This window comes from Ammospiza caudacuta, chromosome 29, assembly GCF_027887145.1.
Source record: "Ammospiza caudacuta isolate bAmmCau1 chromosome 29, bAmmCau1.pri, whole genome shotgun sequence".
In the NCBI taxonomy this organism is placed as follows: Eukaryota; Metazoa; Chordata; class Aves; order Passeriformes; family Passerellidae; genus Ammospiza; species Ammospiza caudacuta.
In genome coordinates, this window is record NC_080621.1 from 1,918,028 (window position 1) to 1,932,866 (window position 14,839).

Sequence of the window (14,839 nt, forward strand, 5' to 3'; positions counted from 1 at the left end):
CAGCACCCATGGGAACCCCACAGCGCCCACGGGGACCCCAGAACACCCACAGGGACACCGCAGCACCCATGGGACCCCAGAGCAGCCACGGGGAACCCACAGGGACCCCAAAGCACCCACAGAGTCCCCGTGGAGACCCCACAGCACCCATGGGAACCCCACAGCACCCATGGGAACCCACTGCACCCACAGCGCCCATGGGAACCCCACGGGGACCCCACAGCACCCACGGGACCCCCACAGCACCCATAGGACCCCACGGGGACCCCACAGCGCCCATGGGAACCCCACAGAACCCACGGGGACCCCACAGCACCCACGGGACCCCCACAGCACCCATGGGAGCCCCTTGGAGACCACAGGGCACCCACAGGGACACCGCAGCACCCATAGGACCCCATGGGGACCCCACAGCACCCACGGGGACCTCATGGAGACCCCACAGCACCCAGAGCCCCACAGGAATCTCACAGCACCCATGGGAACCCCGTGGGGATCCCACAGCACCCAGAGCACCCATGGGAACCCACAGCACCCATGGGAACCCCATGGGGACCCCACAGCACCCACGGGAACCCCAAAGCACCCATAGTGACCCCACAGCACCCACGGGAACCCCGCTATACCCACAGGGAGCCCATGGGGACCCCAGGGCACCCACGGGGACCCCGCAGAACCCACGGGGACCTCACGGGGACCAAGAGCACCCAGAGCCCCACGGGGATCTCCCAGCACCCATGTGAGCCCCCCAGCCCCCGCAGCTGCTGTGCGCACACGCAGCACCCACGGGTGCTCCCCCCATCCCGGGCACCCACGGGTGCTCCCCCCGCGCTCCCATCCCCCCCGTGTCCCCCCCGTGTCCCCCCCGTGTCCCCTCCCCAATGTCCCCCCCCCCGTCCCCCAGCGTCCCCTCGCCGTGTCCGTGTTCCCGCTGTCGCCTTGTCCCCTCCGATGTCCCCCAATGTCCTCCCCCGCCTCCGTGTCCCCCGGTGTCCCCCCCCATCCCCGTGTCCCCCCCCTGTCCCCCAATGTCCCCTCACCGCTGTCCCCCCCGTGTCCCCTCCCGCCCCCCCAATGTCCCCTCACCGCTGTCCCCCTCCTGCCCCGTGTCCCTGCTGTCCTGCTGTCCCCCCCGTGTCCCCACGGGTCCCCCCCCCGTCCCCGTGTCCCCCACCCGTGTCCCTGCTGTCCCCATGTCCCCCCCGTGTCCCCACTGTCCCCCACCCGTGTCCCTGCTGCCCCCTGTCTCCCACTGTCCCCCCCCCGTCCCCGTGTCCCCCCCATCTCCCCTGTCCCCTCCTGTCGCCGCGTCCCCCCTGTCTCCCACTGTCCCTGCCCATCCCAGTGTCCCCCTCCTGTCCCCCCCGTGTCCCTGCTGTCCCTCCCAATGTCCCCCCCCCGTCCCAATGTCCCCCTCCCCTGTCCCCCCCGTCCCCCTGTCCCCGAGTCCCCCCCCATCTCCCCTGTCCCCTCCCCATCCCAGTGTCCCCCTTCTGTCAACCCCTGTCCCCGTGTCCCTGCTGTCCCCCCCCGTCCCCATGTCCCCGCGTCCCCCACCCCCGTCCCCCCCTGTCCCCTGCTGTCCCCCCCATCCCAATGTCCCCCCCAATGTTCCCCTGCTGTCCCCCGCCGTCCCCATGTCCCCTTCTGTCCCCCCCGTCCCCGCCTGTCCCCGTGTCCCTGCTGTCCCCCCCATCTCCCCTGTCCCCGCGTCCCCCACCCCCGTCCCCCCCGTCCCCTGCTGTCCCCCCCATCCCAATGTCCCCCCCCAATGTTCCCCTCCTGTCCCCCTGTCCCCCCCGTCCCCTCCTGTCCCCCTGTCCCCCCCCGTCCCCGTGTCCCTGTGTCCCCCTGTCCCCCCCTGTCCCCCCTATCCCAATGTCCCCCCCTGTCCCCAATGTCCCCCCATGTCCCCCCCTGTCCCCCCCGTCCCCAATGTCCCCCCCCGTCCCCCCCTGTCCCCCCCTGTCCCCAATGTCCCCCCCTGTCCCCAATGTCCCCCCCTGTCCCCCCCTGTCCCCAATGTCCCCCCCTGTCCCCAATGTCCCCCCCTGTCCCCCCTGTCCCCAATGTCCCCCCCTGTCCCCAATGTCCCCCCCTGTCCCCCCTGTCCCCAATGTCCCCCCCCGTCCCCCCCTGTCCCCCCCTGTCCCCAATGTCCCCCCCTGTCCCCCCCTGTCCATAAGAGGCCCCTCGGGGCCGCTCCCCCCACCCGCCATGGCGGCCCCGGGGGGCTCCGAGCCCGAGCGCGGCGCGGTGAGCGGGGAACGGGGGGCACAGGGGGCCTGGGGGGACCCCCGGGGGGCACAGGGGGGTCTGGGGGTGCACAGGGGGGTCTGGGGGTACCCCTGGGGGGGTTTGGGGGGACCCCCGGGGGGCTCCGAGCCCGAGCTCGGCGCGGTGAGCGGGGAGCGGGGGGCGATGGGGGCCTGGGGGGACCCCTGAGGGGTTTGGGGGGGGCACAGGGGGGGTTTGGGGGTACCCTGGGGGGGTTTGGGATATCCCCGGGGGGGGTTTGGGGGTAACCCTGGGGAGTTTGGGGTGTGGGGATACCCCTGGGTGGGGTTTGGGGGGTCTGAGGGTGACCCTGGGTGGGGTTTGGGGGGTCTGGGGGGGTTGGGGGAGCACAGGGGGGGTCTGGGGGGACCCCAGGGTGGGGAGGGTTTTGGGTCTCGGGGGGCACAGGGGCCAACCCTGCAGGGAGTTTGGGGGTTCGGGGTTATTCTTGGGGGGTTCGGGGCTCCGGGAGCCCCCCTGGGTGGGTTTTGTGGGTCTGGGGGTGCCCCTGGAGGGGGGATTTGGGGGGTGCCCCTGAGGAGGGGTTGGGGTATCCCCGGGGGGATTTTGGGGGTTCGGGGTTATTCTTGGGGGGGTTGCGGTATCCCCAGGGGGGTTTTGGGGTCTCGGGGTGACCCCTGGGAGGGGTTTTGGGGGTCTCAGGGGGGGTTTGGGGATTCAGAGGTGCCCCTGGATGGGGTTCGGGGGGACCCCTGGGGGGATTTTGGGGTCTCGGGGGAATCCCCAGGGGGGTTTGGGGTCTGGGGCGATCCCTGGTGGGGTTTTGGGGTCTCGGGGGGATCCCCGGGGGGTTTGGGGGTCTGGGGGTGCCCCTGAGGGGGTTTGGGGTCTCAAAGGGGCACAGGGGACACCCCACGGGTCGGTTTTGGGGTTCGGGGTATCCCTGGGGGATTTTGGGGTACCCCGGGGGGTTTTGGGGTATCCCGGGGGGTTTGGGGTACCCCGGGCAATCACTGAGGGCTCCCCCCACATTTGGGGGTCACCGGGGGGGTTTGGGGCGGTGCAAGGGGGCGGGGCTGCCCTTGAGGGGGGGTCTCCAGAGCGGGGGGGGCCGGGACAGGAGGGGGTCCCTGTTTATTTTGGGGTTCCCTGTTTGTTTTGGGGGGGGGCTGTTTGTTTTGGGGTTCCCTGTTTATTTTGGGGTTCCCTGTTTGTTTTGGGGTTCCCTGTTTATTTTGGGGGGTCCCTGTTTATTTTGGGGGGGTCCCTGTTTGTTTTGGGGGGTCCCTGTTTATTTTGGGGGGGTCCCTGTTTGTTTTGGGGGGTCCCTGTTTATTTTGGGGGGGTCCCTGTTTATTTTGGGGGTTCCCTGTTTGCTTTGGGGGGGTCCCTGTTTGTTTTGGGGTTCCCTGTTTATTTTGGGGGTTCCCTGCTTGTTTTGGGGGGGTCCCTGTTTGTTTTGGGGTTCCCTGTTTATTTTGGGGGGTCCCTGTTTGTTTTGGGGGGGTCTCTGTTTATTTTGGGGTTCCCTGTTTGCTTTGGGGGTTCCCGGTTTGTTTTGGGGTTCCCTGTTTGGAGGGGGGGTCCCTGACACGTTTTCCCCACAGGGGGGGTCCCCGGCACAGAAGGGGTCCCCAGAAGGGGGGTCCCCAGAACAGGAGGGGTTCCCTGTTTGGGGGGGTCCCTGTTTTGGGGTTCCCTGTTTGTTTTGGGGGGGTCCCTGAAACGTTTTCCCCACAGGGGGGGTCCCCAGAACAGGAGGGGGTCCCTGTTTGTTTTGGGGGGTCCCTATTTGGGGTTCCCTGTTTTCGGGGGGGGGTCCCTGACTCTCTGTGCCCACAGGGGGGGTCCCCACAAGGGGGGTCCCCGGAGGGGGGCTCCCCAGAACAGGAGGGGTTCCCTGTTTTTGGGGGGTTCCCTGTTTGGGGGGGGTCCCTGTTTTAGGGGGCTCCCTGTTTGGGGGGGGTTCCCTGTTTTTGGGGGGTCCCTGACACGTTTATCCCCACAGGGGGGTTCCCTGTTTGGGGGGTTCCCTGGTTTTGGGGGGTTCCCTGTTTGGGGGGGGTCCCTGTTTTGGGGGGTTCCCTGTTTTTGGGGGGGTTCCCTGTTTTGGGGGGTTCCCTGTTTTGGAGGGTTCCCTGTTTTTGGGGGATTCCCTGTTTTGGGGGGTTCCCTGTTTGGGGGGGTTCCCTGTTTTGGGGGGTTCCCTGTTTTTGGGGGATTCCCTGTTTTGGGGGGTTCCCTGGTTTTGGGGGATTCCCTGTTTTGGGGGGTTCCCTGGTTTTGGGGGGTTCCCTGTTTTTGGAGGGTTCCCTGTTTTAGGGGGCTCCCTGTTTTTGGGGGATTCCCTGTTTTGGGGGGTTCCCTGTTTGGGGGGGTTCCCTGTTTTGGGGGGTTCCCTGTTTTTGGGGGATTCCCTGTTTTGGGGGGTTCCCTGGTTTTGGGGGATTCCCTGTTTTGGGGGGTTCCCTGGTTTTGGGGGGTTCCCTGTTTTTGGAGGGTTCCCTGTTTTAGGGGGCTCCCTGTTTTGGGGGGGTTCCCTGTTTTGGGGGGCTCCCTGTTTTGGGGGGTTCCCTGTTTTGGGGGGTTCCCTGTTTTTGGGGGTTTCCCTGTTTTGGGGGGTTCCCTGTTTTTGGGGGGTTCCCTGGTTTTGGGGGGTTCCCTGTTTTTGGGGGATTTCCTGTTTTGGGGGGTTCCCTGGTTTTTGGGGGGCTCCCTGACTCTCTGTGCCCACAGGGGGGGTCCCCACAAGGGGGGTCCCCGCAGGGGGGCTCCCCAGAACAGGAGGGGTTCTTCTCGCTGCTGAGCTCCGTGCAGGGAGCGCGGATGGACGAACAGCGCTGCAGCCTGGGGGGGGGCACCGGTGAGAGACGGACGGACGGACGGACAGGGGGACAGACACGGGACAGAGGGGACGGAGGGACAGGGAGGGGACAGAGGGACAGGGAGGGGACAGAGGGACAGGGGTACAGAGGGGATGGAGGGGACAGATGGACAGGGGGACGGGGGGACAGGGAGGGGACAGAGGGACAGAGGGACAGGGGGACAGGGAGGGGACAGAGGGACAGAGGGACAGGGAGGGGACAGAGGCGACAACGTGGGGGACACGCGGGTGAGGGGACACGGGGGGGAAATGCGGGTACGGGGGGACAGAGGGGACACAGGGACAGACGGACACAGGGACAGACGGACAGAGGGGGTGGCACGGCCGGGTGGACACCGGCGGGCGGGTCAGGGGACACCAGGGATGGGCACGATGGGGACACCGGGGTGGGCACGGGGGGCGGGCACGGGGGGCGGGTCCCCGAGATGCCCACGGTGACCCGAGGGTCCCCAAGGTGCCCGTGGGTGCCCGGGGGGTCTGTGGGTGACCCGAGGTGCCCCTGGGGTGCCCCCTGGGAGTCTGTGGGACATCCGAGGGTCCCCAGGGGTGCCCCTGGTGCCCCATGGATGTCCCTGGTGCCCCCTGGGTGCCCCATGTGGCCCGGGGTGCCCATGCGTGCCCCTGGCGACTCAAGGGTGCCCCCTGGGTGCCCCTGGTACCCCCTGGGTGCCCCTGGTGACGCGGGTGTGCCCATGGGTGCCCCGTGAGGTGGCCCCGGGTGACCCGAGGTGCCCCCTGTGACCCTGGGTGCTCCCTGGGTACCCCCTGGTGACCGTGCCCGCCCTGGGTACCCCCTGTGTGCCCCTGGGTACCCCCTGGGTGCCCATGGGGTGCCCCCCGTGACCGCGCCCCCTCCCCTGGCACAGGAGGGGCATCGCAGCCGCCCCCCCCCGAGCTGGCATCGCTGCTGGACATGGTGGCGAGCACGCAGGGCCGCAGGATGGACGAGCAGCGCCTGCCCGTGCCCAGGCTGCCCGGCTTTGGCACGGGGGGCACGCAGGTGGGCATGGAGAGGGTACCTGGGGGGGCACAGGCTGAACAGACGCTGCCCGTGCCCAGGCTGCCCGGCTTCGGCACGGGGGGCACGCAGGTGGGCATGGAGAGGGTACCTGGGGGGGCACAGGCTGAACAGACGCTGCCCGTGCCCAGGCTGCCAGGCTTCGGCACGGGGGGCACGCAGGTGGGCACGGGGGGTATCTGAGGGGGTACAGACACTGCCGGTGCCCAGGCTGCTGGGCGTTGGCACTGGGGGGGCACAGGAGGGGTACCTGGGGGGCTTTGGCCAAAGGGGGCACAGGTGGGCACGGGGGGGGTCTTAAAGTCGGGGGGCACGCAGGCGGGCACGGAGAGCACCAGGGGGTGCCTGGGGGCACAGGGGCATGGGGGGGGGTCGCAGGTGGGCACGGGGAGGGCACGGGGCGGTACCTGGGGGGGCCTTGGCACTGGGGACAGTTGGGGGCACCTGTGAGGGTCTGGGGGTTCTTGGGGACACCCGGGGGGGGGCACTGGGGACATTTGGGGGCACCCATGGGGGTCTGGGGACATTTGGGGGCACCCAGGGCGGGCATTTGGGGCTGGGGGCATTCGGGGGCACCCCCTGAGTGCCCGTCCCGCTGTGCCCGCAGGACTGAGCGCCCCGGACACCCCCAGGACCCCCCAGGACCCCCCTGAAACGCCCCCAGGACCCCCCAGGACCCCCCCGAGCCCCCCAGGACCCCCCGAGCCCCCCGAGCCCCCGGCCCCGCTGAGCCCCCAATAAAGCCCCGAGCACCAGGGTGGCACCGAGCGGGCACAATGGGGACAGGGGAGCATTGAGGTGGCACCAGGGTGGCACCGAGCGGGGACAATGCAGGGGACATTGGGTGGCATTGATGGGGGCATTGGGGCCAGGGTGGCACCAGGGCTGGCACTGAGCGGGGATATGGAGACAATGGGGGGGCACTGAGGGTGGCACCGAGTGGGCACAGGGGGTGGCACCAGGGGTGGCACCGAGCGGGCACAGTGGGGGGACATTGGGTGGCACTGGGGGCTGGCACCGAGCGGGGACACTGGGTGGCACTAGGGGTGAGTGACACCCACAGGGACCTTGGGGACAGGGGGTGGCACCGGGGGTGGCACCGAGCCAGGACAGTGGGGACAAGGGGGGGGGCACAGAGCGGGCACACTGTGACAGGGGTGGCACCGGAGGTGACACTCATGGGGACCTTGGGGACACGGGGGTGACACCGGGGGTGGCCCTGAGGGGGGACATTGGGGACAGGGGGTGGCACTGAGGGTGGCACCAACACCTCTGGGGGTGGCACTGGGGATGGCACAGAGCGGAGACACCGGGGGTGACACTGAGGGTGGCACCAGCGGTGGCACAGAGCAGGGACATGGGGACAGGGGGTGGCACTGAGGTGAATGACACCCATGGGGACATTGGGGACAGAGGGTGGCACCAGGGGTCGCACCAACACCTCTGGGGGTGGCACCGAGCGGGGACACCGAAGGGGGACATTGGGGACAGGGGGTGGCATTGATGGGGGCATTGGGGACAGGGTGGCACCGGGGGTGGCACCGAGCGGGGACAGTGGGGACACAGGGTGGCACCGGGGGGGGCATCGGGAGTGAGTGACACCCACGGGGACATTGGGGACACGGGGGTGGCACCGGGGGTGACACTGGGCAGTGGTTGGCACTGGGGCTGGCACCGGGGGTGGCACCCATGGGGACCCTGGGGACATGGGGGTGGCACCGGGGGTGGCAATGGGGGGATGGCACTGGGGGTGGCACTGACACCTCTGGGGGTGGCACTGGGGGTGGCATCGAGGGTGGCACCGGGCAGGGAGGTGGCACCAAGGAACACCCACAGCACTCCGGTGACATTGAGGGACACAGGACGCCCGCGGGGGTGGCACCAGGGGACACCGAGGGGCACAGGGGACACTAAGGGACGGCAGTGCCACCCTGGGGACACCCTGGTGCCACCCTGCGGGCAGTGCCAGCGCCGTTTATTGGGGTGGGGACAGCGGGGGGGTGGCACGCGTCCCCAAACGTGTCCCTGATGTGTCACACACACGTTGTTGCAGCTGTCACGCGTGTCACACACGTGTCACACACACGTTGTCACATGTGCCACACACGTGTCACACACACGTTGTCACACGTCACACGCGTGTCACAGACACGTTGTCACATGTGTCACACACGTGTCCCCAGCAGCACAGGGACACGGGGGTGGCCACGTGGCCGCGGTGGCATCAGGAGAGGAGGACACGTGTCCCCTGTGCCACCCACACGGGCACAGCCCCGGCCACGGGTGGCATCAGCGGGGACAGCGAGGGACAGTGGATGCTGGCATTGTCACCTTTGTCACCAACACTGGCACCAACACGGACACAGCGAGTGACAGCGGGTGCTGCCAGCGTCACCTTTGTCACCAACACTGGCACCAACACAGTCAGTGCGTGACACGGCTGTTGTCACTGTCCCCTTTGTCACCGACGCAGTCACCGTGATGCCATCAACTGGTGTCACTGTCTCTTGTCACCAACACGGTGACAGCGAGTGACAGCAGCTGCTGTCCCCTCTGTCGCCAACATTGCCATCAACAGTGTCACCAACACGGCCACAGTGAGTGACACCAGCTGCTGTCACTGTCCCCTTTGTCACCAACACACTCACGGTGTGTGACACCAGCTGCTGTCACTGTCCCCTTTGTCACCAACACACTCACAGTGTGTGACACCGGCTGTTGTCCCTTCTGTCACCAACATCACGGTGACATCGACTGCTGCCACTGTCCCCTTTGTCACCAACACAGTCACAGCGAGTGACACTGGCTGCTGTCACTGTCACCAACACGGTCACACTGTGTGACACTGGCTGCTGTCACCGTCCCCTGACACCAACGTTGTCACCAATACTGTCACCAATACACTCACAGCGAGCGACAGCGGGTACTGCCATTGTCACCTGTCATCAACACGGCCACAGCAGGTGACAGCTGGTGCTGTTGTCATTGTCACCAACAGGCCACAGCATGCGACACTGTCTGCTGTCACTGTCACCTCTGTCACCCACGTTGTCACCAACACACAGTGCGTGACACCGGCTGTTGTCCCTTCTGTCACCAACACCACAGTGACACCAGCTGTTTTCACTGTCACCAACGGGGTCACAGCGTGTGACACCAACCGTTGTCCCCTGTGTCACCAACACAGCCACAGTGACGCCATTGGGTGCTGTCACTGTCCCCTGTCCCCAGCACGGTCACAGCGATGGCACCAGGACACTGCCACTGTCCCCTGCCACCAACATGGTCACAGCGATGCCATCAGGCATTGTCACTGTCCCCTCTATGATCAACACTGTCACAGCAATGCCATCGATGCCATCAGCTGCTGTCACTGTCCCCTTTGTCACCAACACTGCCACAGTGAGCGACACCGGCTGCTGTCATTGTCCCCTTTGTCACCAACACTGTCACCCACACAGCCACAGGGTGTGACACTGGCTGCTGTCACTGTCACCAACACGGTCACACTGTGTGACACCGGCTGCCCTCCCCTGTCACCAACGCTGTCACAGCAATGCCGTCGATGCCACCAGCTGTTGTCGCTGTCCCCTTTGTCACCAATGCTGCCATGGTGATGGCACCAGGACACTGCCACTGTCCCCTGCCACCAACAGGGTCACAGCAATGCCATCGACTGCTGGCACTGCCGTGTACCACAATGGCCGTGTGTCCCTTCTGTCCCCTCACGCCTCGGTCCCACGGTGGCCGCGTCCCTTGGTGTCACTGCCGTGTCCCCACGGTGGCCACGTGTCCCCGCTGTCCCCTCAGGCCCGGGTCCCCACGGTGGCCGTGTCCCTGGTGTCACTGCAGTGTCCCCACGGTGTCACTGCTGTGTCCCCGCTGTCCCCTCAGGCCTGGGTCCCCTTCCGCTCCCGCAGCCGCTGCTTCAGCTCAGCCATGGCCTGGCGCTGAGGGGACACTGACAGTGAGGGGACAGCGACACAGGGACAGGGACACAGGGACAGGGACAGTGAGGGGACAGTGACACACGGACAGGGACACAGGGACAGTGACACAGGGACACAGGGACACAGGGACACAGGGACAGGGACAGTGAGGGGACAGGCACACAAGGACAGGGACACAGGGACACAGGGACAGAGGGACAAGGACACAGGAATAGTGACAGGGACAGTGACACAGGGACAGGGACACAGGAACACAGGGACACAGAGACAGGGACACAGGCACAGTGAGGGGACAGGAACAGTGACACAGGGACAGGGACAGTAATAGTGACACAGGGATAGGGACACAGGGACAGTGAGAGTGACACAGCGACAGTGACACAGGGATACAGGGACACAGCGACAGTGACACAGTGAGGGGATAGGGACACAGGGACAGTGACAGTAACACAGAGACAGGGACAGGGGACAGGGACACAGGGACAAAGGACAGTGACAGGGACACTGAGGGGACAGGGACACAGAAACAGGGACAGAGTGAGAGGACAGGGACAGAGATGGGGACAAGGACAGGGATGGGGACAGGGTCAGAGCACAGCAGGGACACAAGGACACGTTGGGGACACGTTGGGGACATTGGGGACATTGGGGTCTCACCCGTTCCGGGGTGTCCGGCGGGAAAAGCTCCCTCTGCAAAGAGAGCGAGTCAGGGAGGGGACAGCGGGGACACCGAGGGGGCCACGTGTCCCCAAGGGTCCCCACGTGTCCCCAAGGGTCCCCAGGTGTCCCAGGGGTGTCCCCACGTGTCCCCAGGGTGTCCCAGCTGTCCCCAGGTGTTCCAGGTGTCCTCCAGGTGTCCCAGGTGTGTCCCTAGGCTGTCCCCAGGGGTGTCTCCAGATGTCCCAGGGGTGTCCCCCACGTGTCCCCAGCCATCCCAGCTGTCCCCAGGGTATCCCAGGTATCCCCAGCCATCCCAGGTGTCCCCAAGGTGTCCCAGGTGTCCCCAGCTGTCCCCAAGGTGCCCCTAGCTGTCCCCAGGTGTCCCAGGCGTGTACCCAGTTGTCCCCAGGTCTCCCCAAGTGTCCCCAGGGGTGTTCCTGCAGAATCCCCAGGTGTCCCAGGGGTGTCCCCAGGTGTCCCCCACGTGTCCCCAGCCATCCCAGCTGTCCCCAGGGTGTCCCAGGTGTCCCCAGCCACCCCCAGGTGTCCTCAGATGTCCCAGGTGTCACCAGGGGTGTCCCAGGTATCCTCAGGCATCCCGAGGTGTTTCCCCAGGTGTCCCCAGGTGTGTCCCTGCAGTGTGCCCAGGGTGTCCCAGGTGTGTCCCTGCAGTGTCCCCCGCCATCCCAGGTGTCCCCAGCCATCCCCAGGTGTCCCCAGGTGTGTCCTAGGGTGTCCCCAGGTGTCCCAGGTGTGTCCCTGCAGTGTCCCAGGTGTGTCCTAGGGTGTCCCCAGGTGTCCCAGGTGTCCCTGCAGTGTCCCAGGTGTGTCCCTGCAGTGTCCCCAGGGTGTCCCAGGTGTCCCCAGGTGTCCCCGCCCACCTTGCGGTCGATCACGTGACGCTGGAAGAGCTCGGCCTGGTTGGAGACCCAGAACATGGCAATGGGGAAGGACAGGTACAGGAACATCTGGGACAGGGACACCTGTGTCACCTGTGTGACCCCTGTCACACCTGAGTGTCACCTGTGTCACCTGTGTCACCTGTGTGATCCCTGTCACACCTGAGTGTCACCTGTGTGTCACCTGTGTGACCCCTGTCACACCTGAGTGTCACCTGTGTCACCTGTGTCACCTGTGTGATCCCTGTCACACCTGAGTGTCACCTGTGTGTCACCTGTGTGACCCCTGTCACACCTGAGTGTCACCTGTGTCACCTGTGTCACCTGTGTGATCCCTGTCACACCTGAGTGTCACCTGTGTGTCACCTGTGTGACCCCTGTCACACCTGAGTGTCACCTGTGTGTCACCTGTGTGACCCCTGTCACACCTGAGTGTCACCTGTGTCACCTGTGTCACCTGTGTGATCCCTGTCACACCTGAGTGTCACCTGTGTGTCACCTGTGTGATCCCTGTCACACCTGAGTGTCACCTGTGTCACCTGTGTGATCCCTGTCACACCTGTGTGTCACCTGTGTGACCCCTGTCACACCTGAGTGTCACCTGTGTGTCACCTGTGTCACCTGTGTGATCCCTGTCACACCTGAGTGTCACCTGTGTGTCACCTGTGTGATCCCTGTCACACCTGAGTGTCACCTGTGTCACCTGTGTGACCCCTGTCACACCTGAGTGTCACCTGTGTGTCACCTGTGTGACCCCTGTCACACCTGAGTGTCACCTGTGTGTCACCTGTGTCACCTGTGTGATCCCTGTCACACCTGAGTGTCACCTGTGTGTCACCTGTGTCACCTGTGTGATCCCTGTCACACCTGTGTGTCACCTGTGTGACCCCTGTCACACCTGAGTGTCACCTGTGTCACCTGTGTCACCTGTGTGACCCCTGTCACACCTGAGTGTCACCTGTGTCACCTGTGTCACCTGTGTGATCCCTGTCACACCTGAGTGTCACCTGTGTGTCACCTGTGTGATCCCTGTCACACCTGAGTGTCACCTGTGTCACCTGTGTGATCCCTGTCACACCTGTGTGTCACCTGTGTGACCCCTGTCACACCTGAGTGTCACCTGTGTGTCACCTGTGTCACCTGTGTGATCCCTGTCACACCTGAGTGTCACCTGTGTCACCTGTGTGATCCCTGTCACACCTGAGTGTCACCTGTGTGTCACCTGTGTCACCTGTGTGATCCCTGTCACACCTGTGTGTCACCTGTGTGACCCCTGTCACACCTGAGTGTCACCTGTGTCACCTGTGTCACCTGTGTGACCCCTGTCACACCTGAGTGTCACCTGTGTCACCTGTGTCACCTGTGTGATCCCTGTCACACCTGAGTGTCACCTGTGTGTCACCTGTGTGATCCCTGTCACACCTGAGTGTCACCTGTGTCACCTGTGTGATCCCTGTCACACCTGAGTGTCACCTGTGTCACCTGTGTGACCCCTGTCACACCTGAGTGTCACCTGTGTCACCCCCCCAGACCCAGAACGCGGCCACGGGGAAGGACAGGTACAGGAACATCTGACAATGACACCTGTGTCACCTGTGTCACCCACCCTGTCACCTGAGTGTCACCTGTGTGTCGCCTGTGTGTCACCTGCGTCACCCCCCAGACCCAGAATATGGTCACAGGTACAGGAACATCTGACAATGACACCTGAGTGTCACCTGAGTGTCACCTGTGTGATCCCTGTCACCCCCCAGACCCAGAACACGGCCAGGGGGAAGGACAGGTACAGGAACATCTGGGACAGGGACACCTGTGTCACCTGTGTGACCCCTGTCACACCTGAGTGTCACCTGTGTCACCTGTGTGACCCCTGTCACACCTGTGTGTCACCTGTGTGATCCCTGTCACACCTGAGTGTCACCTATGTCACCTGTGTGACCCCTGTCACACCTGTGTGTCACCTGTGTGATCCCTGTCACACCTGAGTGTCACCTGTGTGACCCCTGTCACACCTGTGTGTCACCTGTGTGATCCCTGTCACACCTGAGTGTCACCTATGTCACCTGTGTGATCCCTGTCACACCTGTGTGTCACCTGTGTGATCCCTGTCACACCTGTGTGTCACCTGTGTGATCCCTGTCACACCTGAGTGTCACCTATGTCACCTGTGTGATCCCTGTCACACCTGTGTGTCACCTGTGTGATCCCTGTCACACCTGAGTGTCACCTATGTCACCTGTGTGACCCCTGTCACACCTGTGTGTCACCTGTGTGATCCCTGTCACACCTGTGTGTCACCTGTGTGATCCCTGTCACACCTGAGTGTCACCTGTGTCACCCCCCAGACCCGGAACACGGCCACGGGGAGGGACAGGTACAGGAACATCTGGGACAGGGACACCTGTGCCACGCAGCCTGTCACCTGGGAGTCACCTGTGTCACAGTTGTGTCTCCTGTATCGCCTGTGTGTCACCCACCCTGTCACCTGTGCCACCCCCCAGACCCAGGACACGGCCACGGGGAAAAACAGACGGACACATCTGGGACAGGGGCATCAGTGTCACCTGTGTCACCTGAGCGCCATCAGCGTGTCACCTCCTGTGTCACCAATGAATGTCCCCCGTTCCTGCCCCGCCCACTGCTCTTACCCCCCCACCCCCATTCGCGTCCCCCATCCCCCATCCCCACTCCCATCCCCCATCCCCATTCCCGACCCCATCCCCACTCCCATCCCCCATCCCCATTCCCGACCCCATCCCCATTTCCCATCCCCCATCCCCATTTCCATTTCCCATCCCCCATCCCCCATTCCCATCCCCATTCCCATCCCCATCCCCATTTCCCATCCCCATTCCCGTCCCCCATCCCCATTTCCCATTTCCCATTTCCATCCCCATCCCCCATTCCCACCCCCATCCCCACCCCATCCCCATTTCCCATTCCCCCATTCCCATTCCCATTCCCACCCCCATTCCCATCCCCCATCCCCCATCCCCATCCCCATCCCCATTGCCGTTATCCCGTTCCAGTTCCCGTTCTCCCGTTCCCGCCCCTCGCACCCTCAGGATCTCCAGCTTCACCCCCATGGCTCCTCCAAGCCCCTCACGCTTCCGCCTCCACCAACCCCGCAACACCGCCAATCCCCATTGGCCGCACCGCCAGCACCGCCGCACTCTATTGGCTGAGCGCG

General features: G+C 65.0%; 2 protein-coding genes across 3 annotated transcripts; one reads left to right on the forward strand and one right to left on the reverse strand.

Moving 5' to 3' along the window:
• The first annotated feature begins 2,217 nt into the window (after positions 1 to 2,217).
• PCP2 (Purkinje cell protein 2) lies at positions 2,218 to 6,753 on the forward strand. The gene is made up of 5 exons (XM_058821381.1): positions 2,218 to 2,256; positions 3,846 to 3,876; positions 5,000 to 5,101; positions 5,989 to 6,302; positions 6,748 to 6,753. The coding sequence occupies exons 1-5, from the start codon at positions 2,218 to 2,220 to the stop codon at positions 6,751 to 6,753; spliced, it is 492 nt and encodes a 163-aa protein (XP_058677364.1).
• Positions 6,754 to 7,999: 1,246 nt separating this feature from the next.
• LOC131569115 (protein PET100 homolog, mitochondrial) lies at positions 8,000 to 14,763 on the reverse strand. Of its 2 annotated transcripts, XR_009275768.1 has the most exons (5): positions 14,709 to 14,763; positions 11,632 to 11,718; positions 10,748 to 10,780; positions 9,637 to 10,090; positions 8,000 to 9,005 (listed from the first exon to the last, which is right to left on the reverse strand). XR_009275768.1 is itself a non-coding variant. In XM_058821338.1 (4 exons), exons 1-4 carry the CDS (start codon positions 14,733 to 14,735, stop codon positions 10,031 to 10,033), a joined length of 207 nt encoding a protein of 68 aa, XP_058677321.1. In that variant the 5' UTR covers positions 14,736 to 14,763; the 3' UTR covers positions 8,000 to 10,030. The 2 variants fall into 2 exon arrangements, 1 of the variants encoding a protein (XP_058677321.1); XM_058821338.1 differs by having other exon boundaries at positions 8,000 to 10,090.
• Positions 14,764 to 14,839: the final 76 nt, after the last annotated feature.